We start from the raw sequence: 14576 nt of genomic DNA, 5'->3' as shown, positions 1-14576 counted from the left end.
TGACTGCATCTGCTTAAGATCCTGCCGAATATTCCTGCCTACACTTCTACCTAATGTTTCAACAATATGTTATTTTGTTCAATAAACTGTTTGAAAGACAACCTGTAACCTTAGTTTACAAATAATTGTAATAGTTGCATCTTTGCTCTGCAGCGATGGAGGAGATTGATCATATTTTGAAGAGACCTCGAAAGAATCCATAAAGAGCTAAATCTAGGGAGTAGTCATTGTGATGAAAACAGTGACATTCATAGATGGGTAGAAGACAGAGTACTTTGAGTAGGATAGATAATTCATGTCATATTTTTCCACAGAAGCATCACCAAGGACTAAGGGAAATGAAAGTAGTCGGCGACCTTATACCCATGTAGAAGATGAATTGATTGTAAAGTTCATTGCCAAGAACAGGAGATATTCTGAGGTAAGTTAGGGAATTATAGTAGATTTCAGAAAGGAGTCAGAGCAACAATTGATATTGATAATTGAATGGTACCATTTCTTGGAATTCTATTTCTCTTGTAAAAAGTCTCAGGGTACAATCTTAGCTCTGATAATGCTCTACGGATTGGCTTTAATATCTGTTCCATAACTAATTAACCGCTATGTTGGAAATTGATTACAAATAGGCACGCAGGCATGAACTAGCAAAAAGAACACTGTTTAAAGCATGATGATCTTTATAGTTTATAGTCAAGGAGGTTCATCAGTAATTTGTTTGGATGTCAGACTGTTTAAGGTTAAGGAAAAATGGTGTCTTACCATCAAAATTAAGCCTTACGTGGACATCTCTTACCACTGAGCCTTTAAAGAAATAACAGCAGCATCTAACAGCCACCTGCTTGGCTATCATTGGTAACTGTTCCCATTTACAAAGGATGGGCTAGGTGCATACAGCCTCCTGATTCTTTCTATTTATATCCCTGAGGATAGGGGAGAAAGAATACTTCCCACGTATTCCCTGCGTGTCGTAGAAGGCGACTAAAAGGGGAGGGAGCGGGGGGCTGGAAATCCTCCCCTCTCGTTTTTTTTTTTTTTTTTTTAATTTTCCAAAAGAAGGAACAGAGAATTGGGCCAGGTGAGGGTATTCCCTCAAAGGCCCAGTCCTCTGTTCTTAACGCTACCTCGCTAATGCGGGAAATGGCGAATAGTTTGAAAGAAAGAAGAAGATCTCTGATGCCTTTTCCAATTGGAACTCCCTCAAAGGGGTGGCCATAGCAACAGTGTCCATGACTAAAGAACTCCAGTGCCGCTTCTTATCCTTTAGCGCCTCACCCTTAAGTGGCCAATGGCAAAGGACAAGTCTAGTGCAGTGTTTGTAGAGGCTTGTACCAAATATTCCTAATGACAACTTAAGTCTAATGCTCCTACCTACTACTTCTACATGAAGTTTCTACCTAATAATCCTGCTTAAATGTTTCTACTTCTTTCTATCTATTGCTTCCAACATTTTGCCAAAAGGCAGGACTAGTACACAGTGCTCACTGCAGGAAAATCTAGAGTGATGAAAAATGGGCTTCGTGAGCTAGGTGTTGTCAAGTGTTACATATGACAAGGAGATATTTTATGTTTGTGGACAGAATGCCAGTAGATTTGCTCACATATTCTCATCCCATGTCCTGCATGTTAAACCAGAGCATTAACCTTCTCGCTTTTACGAGCACCTTCTCTTTCACTTGGAATTTTTATGGGTGCTGACTATTTCCATTTTAAGCATGGTAGCATCCTCACATGGCTCTTTCCTCTGTTTCTTTATTTTGGAAGTCATACAGGAGGAGAGGATTTCCAGCTCCTGCCATACTTAATTGCTTTCTCTGACATGCAGGATATCCTGGCCAGTATTATTTTTCCCCAGTCCCTTCTTAAAACTTTAAGTAAACTTATCAAATGAAACTGAAATCTTCTTTTAAACTGCCTTTACAACAGTGAGACATACACCTGATGAGACTTTCATTTTCTGGTATCTTCATGTTGATTATCCTTAATCAGATTTTTCATTGCGTGCATCCATCTCGTCCTTGGTCTGACCTTTTTTGTATTCATACATTTTCTTGGAGCAGCTACGTGTGTGTCTACTGTATTTATGCAAAAGAGCAGGTATTATTTATAGGTGATTTGAATGTGGAAGTGGGTAGTGTAATAGTTTAGGATATAATGGGGGCCAAGGGTTTTTCAGGAAGGTGAATATAAATATTGAACATCTTAAAGAGTTGTGTGCTGAAAAAGGACTGATGATTGAGGATACCTGGTTTTAAAAGAGCCTTTCTTTGTTCATATGTATGAAAGCTGGTGTCATATTCGTCAGCAGACAGTTTCCTTCACTTTTCTAAAACTTAATTAGGGACTCTGGGGACAGTTATGACTGCCAAGTTCTAACACACAAAACTCTGTAGATTGTTTCCTGCAAGATGATAATTATATTGAGGCCCCTTTTTTTTATTACTTTGCATTTGCTTGGGTTGAATTTCCTTAGCCATGTATTAGACCAACTGTGGAGAATATTTAGGTTTCCTTATAAAGTGATGCAATCCTCCTTGCTTTCAGTTCCCTTGTCACCTTTATATCATTTGCAGACATGTTCAGATGTTATATTATTTTTATTATTATACTTTGTCACTGTCTCCCGCATTAGCAAGGTAGCACAAAGAAACAGAGGAAAAAATGGCCCAACCCACCCACATACACATGTATATACATACACGCCCACACATGCACATATACATACCTATACATTTCAATGTATACATATACATATACCTTCACAGAAATATGCATATATACACATGTACATGATTCATACTTGCTGCCTTTATTGATTCCCGTCGCCACCCTGCCACAAATGAAATGACAACCCCCTCCCCCGCGTGTGCACAAGGTAGCGCTAGGAAAAGACAACAGAGACCACATTTGTTCACACTCAGTCTCTAGCTGTCATGTATAATATTCAGATGTATGTTTAGTTATTTTATTTAAGGATTTATGACCCATATCTTTCTGATTTGGAATAATTAGAAATTTTTATACCAGGTTGGAGGCAAGACGCTGTGGGTGGTGATGACTTCCTCAGTACCAGGTCTGAAGAAGAGGACATGGTTGAGTTTAAAGGAGCGGTTTCGCAAGAATATAGTTAAACACCTAGATGACTTTAGCCTTACCAATGATGAAGTGGAAAACTTTAGAAAGCGATCCAGTAAGTGAATGTGGTGTGTAATGTTTGTATGGGTTACATTGTAAGATAATATAAGAAGATGGCCAAATTGGTTTTTTTTTTTTTTTTTTTTTATAGGTACCTCTTACATTTTTGTAATTTTTTTTTATCATTGTGCAGGTAGCACTGCAATAATGTAACTTCTTGTACGTGTAAACTTTCTAGTTTTGTATATTAGTAGGCGCCTGTACTTTGACATGAGCTTTGCTCTTTGAGCCATGAAGTGTTTTGATTGAAAAATTGGCAAAAGAATGTTGTACATAGCTTTAATCAAGTATGATAGCCTATTGGATAGAGAACAGCTTTAGTCACAAAGCTCAATGAACATGAGAGGGTAAAGAGTTCCAAAGCTTCAAGGGATAGGTAGAGAAACACCCATAAGTTGCGCATGTCTCCCATTTCATCCATCCATAAGTAGGATTTTTGTCGTTATGACTGTGGAATCTAGTGACTGGATTCATTACTAGCATATTACACAGTCTATCTATCTATCTGTCTGTCTGTCTGTATCTATAATGCCTGTTCTCACCTGAAACTCCCTCAAAGGGATGGCCGCAGCAGTAAAGTCTCCATAACTAGTGAAATCCAGTGCCGCGTCTTAGCCTTCATTGCTTCTCTCTTAACAGGCCACTGGCAGAGGGCAATTCTTGTGCATTGTTTGTAGAGGCTTCTGCCTAATGTTCCTACTTATTATTTCTTCCAAACCCTCCTACCTAGTACTTCTACCTCATGTTTCTATCTAATGCTCCTGCATGAATATTGTGTGATTGGGGCCTGAACATGCAGGAGGGTGAAAGGCGGGCAAGGAATAGAGTGAATTGGATCAATGTGGTATACCGGGGTTGACGTGCTGTCAGTGGATTGAACCAGGGCATGTGAAGCGTCTGGGGTAAACCATGGAAAGTTGTGTGGGGCCTGGATGTGGAAAGGGAGCTGTGGTTTCGGGCATTATTGCGTGACAGCTGGAGACTGAGTGTGAACGAATGGGGCCTTTGTTGTCTTTTCCTAGTGCTACCTCGCACACATGAGGGGGGAGGGGGATGGTATTCCATATGTGGCAAGGTGGCGATGGGAATGAATAGGAGCAGGCAGTGTGGATTGTGTGCATGGGTATATATGTATGTGTCTGTGGTGTATATATATGTGTACATTGAGATGTATAGTTATGTATATTTGCGTGTGTGGGTGTGTGTGTGTGTACATTGTGTATGGGGGTGGGTTGTGCCATTTCTTTCGTCTGTTTCCTTGTGCTGCCTCGCAAACGCGGGAGACAGCGACAAAGCAAAATAAATAAATAAATAAATACTACTACGTGTAGGAAGAGAGGAAAGTGATTGGTTCTCAGTGAATGTAGGTTGATGTCTCCATGGTTGTTTAATTTGTTTATGGATGGGGTTGTTAGGGGGGTGAATGCAAGAGTTTTGGAAAGAGGGGCAAGTATGCAGTCTGTTGTGGATGAGAGAGTTTGGGAAGTGAGTCAGTTGTTGTTCGCTGATGATACAGCGCTGGTGGCTGATTCATTTAAGAAACTGCAGAAGCTGGTGACTGAGTTTGGTAAAGTGTGTGAAAGAAGAAAGTTAAGAGTGAATGTGAGTAAGAGCAAGGTTATTAGGTACAGTTGGGTTGAGGGTCAAGTCAATTGGGAGGTAAATTTGAATGGAGAAAAACTGGAGGAAGTAAAGTGTTTTAGATATCTGGGAGTGGATCTGGCAGCGGATGGAACCATGGAAGCGGAAGTGAGTCATAGGGTGGGGGAGGGGGCGAAAATTCTGGGAGCCTTGAAGAATGTTTGGAAGTCGAGAACATTATCTCGGAAAGCAAAAATGGGTATGTTTGAAGGAATAGTGGTTCCAACAATGTTGTATGGTTGCGAGGCGTGGGCTATGGATAGAGTTGTGCGCAGGAGGGTGGATGTGCTGGAAATGAGATGTTTGAGGACAATATGTGGTGTGAGGTGGTTTGATCAAGTAAGTAATGTAAGGGTAAGAGAGATGTGTGGAAATAAAAAGAGTGTGGTTGAGAGAGCAAAAGAGGGTGTTTTGAAATGGTTTGGTCACATGGAGAGAATGAGTGAGGAAAGATTGACCAAGAGGATATGTGTCAGAGGTGGAGGGAACGAGGAGAAGTGGGAGACCAAATTGGAGGTGGAAAGATGGAGTGAAAAAGATTTTGAGTGAACGGGGCCTGAACATGCAGGAGGGTGAAAGGCGTGCAAGGAATAGAGTGAATTGGAACGATGTGGTATACCGGGGTCGACGTGCTGTCAGTGGATTGAACCAGGGCATGTGAAGCGTCTGGGGTAAACCATGGAAAGTGTGTGGGGCCTGGATGTGGAAAGGGAGCTGTGGTTTCGTTGCATTGTTACATGACAGCTAGAGACTGAGTGTGAACGAATGGGGCCTTTGTTGTCTTTTCCTAGCGCTACCTCACACACATGAGGGGGGAGGGGGTTGTTATTCCATGTGTGGCGAGGTGGCGATGGGAACAAATAAGGGCAGACAGTATGAATTACGTACATGTGTATATATGTATATGTCTGTGTGTGTATATATATGTGTACATTGAGATGTATAGGTATGTATATTTGCGTGTGTGGACGTGTATGTATATACATGTGTATGTGGGCGGGTTGGGCCATTCTTTCATCTGTTTCCTTGCGCTACCTCACTAACGCGGGAGACAGCGACAAAGCAAAATGAATAAATAATAAATAGATAAATAAATACTACTACTATCTGTTGCTCATACCATTTTGCCAAAAGGCAGAGCTAGCAGATAGTGCTCACCACAGGAAAATCTAGAGTTAAGAAGAATGAGCTGTGTGAGTTAAATGTTGTCAAGCGTTACGACAAGAAGAGATTATATGTTTGTGGACAAAATACCGGTAGTCCACATGTGGGTAAGGCTGAAAGAAAAGACAGCCACCTGGGTCAGAGGAGTGCACCTTGACAACGACTGAAGTGCTGGCTCACTTAGCAGTCATCACTAACCCTCTGATACCCAGGCAGATAGTACTGGTAATATAACTCCTTAGTCATTGGCCGCGTTCCAGCCACTACCTACCCTATTACTCTCTTTCGTATATACTGATAACTAAAACAGTTGTTCTTGACCCATACTAGCTGTACATCAAATTCCTGTTTCATGTGAGAATGAAGAGAAGAACAATAATTAGTGTGAGAGGATGACCACAGTTGACATGGATAGGTGAAGTGGAAGAGTACTGAAGAAAGAGACATGGTGGAAGAATGCATGAATTAGTGTATATGAGGGAGGCACATAAGGGCAGGGATAAGTGGAGTCTTTTGCTGTAGCCACTCCCTTGATGGGAGTTCCCTGATGGAACAGGCATCAGAGATAAAGATAGATAGATGTAATGATGACTTCATAACAGTCTTTGGAGTGAATGACTGATAAGATTTATAACAGAATATTGTACAATATATTTGAGAAGATGGGGGAGGGGATCTAAGAAACAGTAATTAATATGTCTTGAAAGTTTTGAATGAGAATGAAAATAGAAACAATGAATGAGAATGAAAATAGAAACAAGTACTGTAAGCTTTTCTCTAAAAGATGATAGAAGGAAAAAGCAAAGAAACAGATGGATTGATAGATTATACTAGCAATAGAGAATCATGAAAAAACAACTGTAATGGGGTGTTTCTTAATTATGAAATTGGATAAAAAATAACTAAGAATTGTCTCAGTTCAGGATAGTGGGTCTTGGAATTCAGAAATGTAACTCATGTCTTCATATTGAATCTACTTTCAGTATGACTCATTACAATAGATTATACTCTAGACAGTAGCTTGTTTAGCAATCCACAAGGGTGAAATTTTTAACATGATGGATTTTGTTGTTGGGATACTGAAAAGAAAGTTACTGAATCATAAGTAAAGAACAGTGTTGTTTGACAAAACTAAAGATTTGAAAATAAGAACCTATGGAAAGTAAAAGGTGTTTGAAGAGGAAGTAATAAGTGTTTTGTAATAAACACCTTGAAATAACAGGAAAAATTGGAAAAAGAATTTTGAGATATAATTAATATCTGAGGTATTAGTATAACATGAAGATCTCCTTTGGTTATAAGAAGAGAAAAGGAAGGTAGTGTGAAGATTTAAGAGGGATATCAGAAGAGATGAGAAGATAGTAAATAAGTTTTTCCCTCTAAAGTAGTTCACTTGGTGTGGATATACAAGCATGTAGCATGACAGTCATATTCATCTCATGTGAAAGATTTGAAAGCATTAGAAAAATTAGCTGGGATTAATCAGGGCTTCTCAGGCATTTATCGACCTAGAGGAGAGAAAGACTAAAGATAAAAGATAATTCCACTGTTTAAGGGAAGGGGGTATTGTAACAGTCAATCCTTGTTTGGTTTCACTCTATTGTAACAGTCAATCCTTGTGTGGTTTCACTCTGTGTTAAAACTTTGGGAAGCGGCAGCTAAATACATGCTGCAGGTTCAGCACATAGAGGCTGTGACAAACGCAGACCACTCACAACAGCAGTGGCCAAAATAATTTTTAGTGACAGAGAGAGGTGAGCAACATCTTGGCATATTCCACTCTGGCAAAGAAAGGTAAAAGAAAGCCACCCCTAATGGTACTCCTTACTGGAATCAATAAGACCCCTATAGATATGGAGCTACTGAAAAAAATAGTGGGTCGGGGGAACACCAGTGCAGCACCCCTTGCTTTAAGGAAGAATATTTTGTGATACTAACACTTGTATTCTGATGTTGTAATTTACATGATTTTTTTTTTTTTTTTTTTTTTCAAACTATTCGCCATTTCCCGCGTTAGCGAGGTAGCGTTAAGAACAGAGAACTGGGCCACTGAGGGAATATCCTCACCTGGCCCCCTTCTCTGTTCCTTCTTTTGGAAAATTATTTATTTTGCTTTGTCGCTGTCTCCCGTGTTAGCGACGTAGCGTGATTTAAGATGATTTAAGAACCTTAAGCTTATAATCCAGTGACATTCATGGTCTACAGGACTTCATTGGTGAGTTCAGTACAGATATTATTTGTGTTAGTGGTATAACTTGTATTGGAACAAATAGTGGTGATATTGGCAGTGGTATAACTGGTATTGGAGCAAATAGTGGTGATATTGGTTGTGAAATTATTTTCAGTGGTTTTGGAAATGTAGTGGTAGTGGTGTTGGAGGTGGAGTTAGTGATATTGGAGCTGGAGTTAGTGGAATGGAAATTGTTCCATATCATTATGGAGATAACATTGGAATTATATTCTATTTTTTGTCATTTTTAACTTTTTTATTTTTTCAAAGTTTGGATCAGAAATAGCCAAGTAAGGATTGCTCTTCTCAAAGGCTCAGGCTGGTGTGTCTGAATGTGTGTGGATGTAACCAAGAAGAGAAGGAATAGATGGGTAAAATGTTTAAGGAGAGGAACCATGATGTTCTAGCATGGAGCAGAACAAAGTAAAGGGAAAAGGAGAATAGTTTGGGAATGTCTTACAGGTAAAGTCAGGGAAAATGTAAGGGAAGGAATAGATGGGTGAAATGTTTAAGGAAAGGAACAATGATTTTTAGCATGAAGCAGAAGAAAGCTAAAGTGGAAAAGAGAATGGTTTGGAAATGTCATAAGGGTAAAGTCAGGGAAAAGGTAGTACTGCTGCTAGAGTTGTGGAAATGTATGAAAGAGTTAAGGAAGCGAGCCCCAGACTGATGTGGGTAAAAATGAAAGTAGATTTAGAGATGGATGATTATTAGTTATAATGCATCTGGAGACGAAAGGACTAAAAAAGTGAGGACAAAGGGGACAAAAGCAGATATTCAAATTACAAAGGTATAAGTGTTGAGTGTAGCTGTGAAGTTGTTTGGGAGAGTGGTGACTTAAGGTGGTGGAATTCACATAGTTTCAGACTGGGGAAGAATATGGCTTCAGAAGTGGTAGAGGAATACTTAGAAAAACAGAAGAACGTATACATGTCTATTATGGATTTGGAGAAAGTGTATGAAAGGGTTGATAAAGATGCTCTATGGAAGGTGTCACAAATATATATGGTGTGGGATGAAAGCCATTAGAAGTGGTAGAGAAATACTTAGAGAAACAGAAGGACCTATACATGTCTTTTATGGATTGGGAGAAAATGTGTGAAAGGGTTGATTGAGATGCTTTGTGGAAGGTGTCACAGATATAAATATATATACATATGGTGTGGGAGGACAGCCACTAGAAGCAGGGAAGAGTTTTTATCAAGAGAGTAAGGCATGTGTATGAATAGGGAGATAGAAGGAATGTTCCAGATGAAGGTAGGTCTGCCTCAAAGTTGTGTGATGTCACTGTGGTTGTGTAATTTGCTTATGGATTGGATGGTAAGGGATGTAAATGCAAGTCTTGGAGAGAGGAGCAGAAATGCAGTCTCTTGAGGATGAAGTTGGGACCTGAAGGTGAGTCAAATGTTGTTTGCTAAAGTCAGATTCAAGTGAAAAACTGCAGTAGGTGGTGTTTGAGTTTAGGAGCTCATGTGAAAAAGAGAAATTGAGAGTGATGTGAATAAAAGCAAGGGTATTAGATTCAGGTCTGAGTTTGAAGGGCAAAAATATGTATGTTTAGTGGTATAGTGGTGTCACTGGTGCTGTATGGATGAAAGGCATGGGCCTTAAGATAAAATGTAAAGAATAGGATCTATGGGTTGGCAGTGAAGTGTTTGAGGACAGTGTGTGATTTTAGGGGAGTTGGTCAAATAAGAAGTAATAAGGTCAGAGAGAGGTGCAATATTAAGATGAGCAGTGGATGTATAAGAAAGCAGAGAAAGGCTTGCTTAAATGGTTTGGACATATGTAGAGGATGAATGAGAAGATGACTAAGAGGGTATACACGTAATGAAAGAAATAGAGCAAATTGGAATTGGAGAGATATGGTAAACAGAGGATGACATATTGGCATATGAAGTGGTCTGGTGGAAACAACAGAAAGATCTGTGGGGCTTGGATGTGAATACAGGGCTTTTCATTCTGTGACTATAAGGGTTTGGATGTGAGCAAATGAGCCCATTTCTTCATTTGTTCCTGGTGCTACCTTGCTGATGTGGGAAATGACAGACGTGTTTTGAAAAAAATACCCCTCTGATAGAGGATCTGTATACAAATTTGATTGTAAAATCTGTGAATTTACTGAAATAAGACCATGCAAAATTGTACAAACCCATTCCCCATGTTCCTCCAACCTGTATCTCTGTGGTACATTTTAGGGTAGGTATAGGGTTTATAGGATAGAATTGAGGATATGGGTATGCATAACATGTTTTGGCACTGCAGTGTTTTGATATTGATAGTAGGAAGTGGTGAGTGAGACTGACAAATAATTTTAGATCCACAATGCTGGTCTGATTTAAAAGAGGAAACATGCTGTGTGCAGGAAAAAGAAGCCTGTTGAGTTGAAGTGCATTAGTTGGAATCATCTGGGCAATAGTGAATAGGATTAGTTTCTAAGTGATTAGGAAGGTGAGATATGAGAGATTCAAAGATGGGAAATAGCCAAAATGAGAGCAGTGGGATGATAGGAAGGTTGGAATGATGGTCCTCTCTTAGAGATGGGGCTAATCAAGGCAGGCTACCAAAAAGCAGAAGTTTGGGTTTTTAGAGTGAAATAAAATAGGTGAGCAAGGATTGGAGTAAGCTCAGAGACTGTGGGATAAATCATGTAATGACAGAAATGTTTGAAGGAAATGAGTAGTACATGGATGCTCTTAATATCTGCAAAATCAGGATTGGAAGCTAGTATGCAAAAGAACTGATTAGTTGCATTACAGTATCATGCATGAAAATGCCAGTAAGATTAATAGGGGCATTAGCTTTCTGAATGTAGTAGATACATTTATTTCAGTTTGATCATAAAAGTCTTTGATAATAAAGTATGAAGAAAAGGTGAAATGTTAACTATGATTTTTTTTAGAGGAAACAGAAAAGTACAATGAAAATTTGGCTGAATAAATAAGTATACCTTAGACATATGCCCTTGATCTAAGACCCTTATTTTCACCTCCTTCACCACAAAATCTATAAACAGATTAAACAACCATAATAATATCACACATCCTTCATACAGACCCACAGTTGTTGAGAACAACTCACTACAACCTTCATCCTCACACATGTGACTTTTTCTCCTGGTAAAAACTCCTTGCTGCATCTAGTAACTTCACATTTACCTTATATATTTAAAGCACCTTTCACAAGGCCTCTCTGTCAACTGTATGATTTGCTTTCAACAGATCCATAAATGCCACATACAATTCATTCTTTCTTCATGTATTTATCACACATTTTCAACCTCTTCTGAAGCCACACTGTTCTTCCTTAATGAAATGTTTTGTGCATGCATCTACCAACCTTTCATTTACTACTCTGCCATACAACTTACCAGGTATAATTAACAGATTTATTCCTCAGTAATTAAATTGCTCTCTTCAATCTTGTCCTTCTTGCCTTTATATAAGGGTACTGTATAGCATTGCGCAAGCACTGCACCTTTGCCTGTATGAATAATGTGACTGACATAACTGTCAGTCACATTCTTGAAAATCACCACTGTAGTCCCATCCACTCCAGCTTTGCCCCACTTCATTTTACACAGTACTTTAACTTCATCCTCTCACACTTGCTAGGACTCCTGTTTTGTGTGGAACCTTACCTCAGAAACACCACATTTGCCACCCTATCATCTAACACTTTCACCTACGAAAAAGGATATGTGTGAGGGAAGTGGCATAAGAGGGATTGCATTAGTTCATGAATAAAAGAATAAAAAGGGTGAAACATAATTACAAAATGAAGAAATGTAGAAAAGGTGCTGATGCAGAAGTGAGGAAAGATATGAAAAAGCTGACTGAAGGAATTTTTGGTCCACCCTGCTGGTGGTTGATGATGACATAGTACATAAAAATTAGAGTGTAATGGGAAGAATAATTGGAAATGTTTGTGGAAGGACTAATGTATTGTATCGTATCTTCACCCAAAGAGTACCTATGGAGAAAGAGCTAGAGAGGGAAAAGAGTATGTAATCATATCATCATGGTTATTTAACATTTTATGAAATACAGTATTAAGTAAGATTGTAGAGTTGATGGTGCCCGTCAGGAATGACTTGATGATGGAGAAATAGTAGACATTACAGTAGTTGCTGCATGCAGATGTTTGTGCTGTTACATCAAGAGCTGGAAAGAGAGTTGGGCCATTTGAAAGATGTATGTAAGAATACACTGAAAATGAATGCAAATAAAAGTAGGGGCTTGTTTTTTGAATGGATGGGGAATAAGAGTGTAACATCAGTTTACATGCCTCAGAGCCAGAAATTGTTGATTAATTTAAGTATTTAGCAGCAAAGATGGTGGTGAGAAAGTCAAAATTGAGAATAGAGTCATGCAAAGGAGACAAATTTGAGATGCATTTGAATGGAAAATAAAAAGCAGTTTTAAAGAAACTTTAGATGATTTATGGATTTGAAATCGAAGGTTACAAAGGTTAGGATAAGTAGAGGTAGTGTAGTTAGAATTAGATGGAAATAGTAAAGAATGAAGATGTGAGAAGGATATATTTTTTTCAAATTATTCACCACTTCTCATGTTAGCGAAGTAGCTGTAAGAACGGAGGACTGAGCCTTTGAGGAAATATCCTCACTTGGCCCCCTTCTCTGTTCCTGTTCTGTCTCTCTCTCTCTCTCTCTCTCTCTCTCTCTCTCTCTCTCTCTCTCTCTCTCTCTCTCTCTCTCTCTCCCCCCATCTTCCACGACACGCAGAGAATACATGGGAAGTATTCTTTCTCCCCTATTTCCAGGGATCATGAGATGTATATATGATGTGAAAAAAGGCACAGGGATTAGTTTATGGCTTGGTCATTAAGAACATTTATTTTCATACTTATTCACCATTTCTCTGCATTAGCGAGGTAGCTCCAGGAACAAAGAAATGGCCTCATTCCTTCACATACATTCTCTAACTGTTATGTGTAACACTTCAAAACCATATCCTCCATCCACAACCAGGCCTCTGACACCTTTCTGTGGTTTTCTCTGGTCACTTCATATTCCCTGGTTTAGTCCATTGACAGCATATCTCCTCTATATAACATTCCTCCAATTCACTTTTTCCAATGCACGCCTGACACTCTTCTGCATAATCACACCCTGAGCACTCAAAACTATTTTAAACTCCAGTCTTCCATCTCCTGTTAAGTCTACCTTTTCTCATAATCTGCTTCTGACACATATATCCTCTCTCTTAACCTCTTTTCACTCATTCTTTCCAGATGTCCAAACCATTTCAGCACATCCTCTTCAGCTTTCCTAGTCGTACTCTTCTTATTATCATACCTCTCTCTAACCCTATCTTTTCTTATTTGAACAACCCCACTCACACCACATATTTTCCACAAACATTGAAAATCCAAGTCATTCACCATCTTCCATACATTATTATGCCTCACATCTACTCAACATTGTTGTGACGTTTTTACCCTTAAACATGTCCAATTTCATCCACTCACGTAGACCCTTTTATTACCCATTCCTCAATTTTCCCAGGACCTTCACCTCTTCACCCTCCCTTTGATTCACTTCAGTGCTCATGGTACCATTCACTACCTTTACCTTTCACAGGTATCTAAGACATTTCACTTCCTCCAAGTGTTCTTTTTTCAGGTTACACACTAACTAACCAGCCACTAAACGTAACATTATTACTTTTATTTCCATTTACTCTCAAGTTTTTCCTTTCTTACAATCCCAAAATTCAAAAAACCAATTTCTGCAGGTTCCTACTCAAATATACCAGTGACCTATTACCTTAGAAGCACTCCCACCCCTGCCAGACTGGAAACCTACATCTCTGCCCAAATTTTTTACATTTACTTCCCTCACTACCCCATCCTTAAACATACTGAACAGTTATGATGGCATCAAACATCCTTACTGCAAACCCACCTTCACATGAAGCCACTCACCCTCACTCCCACCTTACTCTCTTAAAAGACCTCAGTGCTTCTAGTAGCTTTCCTCTCACACCAGCTATTTGTAACACTTTCCACAAAGCATGTCTAACAACCTTATCATATACCTTCTCCAGATTTATGAATGCTAGATACAAATCCTTTGTTTGTCTAAGTATTTCTTCACTTCCTTCAAGGCAAACACCTAATCCACACATCCTCTACCACTGCTGACACTAGTTTATTTCTCCCTGTCTGATTCTCAGTGCATACCATCATCCTCTGTCACCATTCTCTCATGCAAAGGACCAATTACATTCAACAAGCTTATACCTTTGTAGTTCAAGCACTTACCTTTATCCTGATCCATACATATATTGAAAATCCTAACTAACCAGTCAGCAACACAGTCACCCTC

At 39.1% G+C, this 14576-nt stretch overlaps 1 protein-coding gene across 5 annotated transcripts in view; it reads left to right on the top strand.

Moving 5' to 3' along the window:
• The window catches only part of LOC139762850 (uncharacterized), a 49254-nt gene that overhangs the window by 31862 nt on the left and 2816 nt on the right, over positions 1-14576 (top strand). For all 5 annotated transcript variants that reach the window (XM_071688034.1, XM_071688038.1, XM_071688036.1 and 2 more), the window contains exons 11-12: positions 315-421; positions 3025-3187. In XM_071688034.1, the coding sequence (XP_071544135.1) occupies positions 315-421; positions 3025-3187 (270 nt within the window). The remainder of the gene's footprint in view (positions 1-314; positions 422-3024; positions 3188-14576) is intronic.

The sequence above is a fragment of the Panulirus ornatus genome, chromosome 45 (assembly GCF_036320965.1).
Source record: "Panulirus ornatus isolate Po-2019 chromosome 45, ASM3632096v1, whole genome shotgun sequence".
Taxonomy (NCBI): domain Eukaryota; kingdom Metazoa; phylum Arthropoda; class Malacostraca; order Decapoda; family Palinuridae; genus Panulirus; species Panulirus ornatus.
The sequence above is the reverse complement of the archived record's forward strand: the minus strand, read 5'-3'. Positions and strand labels throughout refer to the sequence as shown.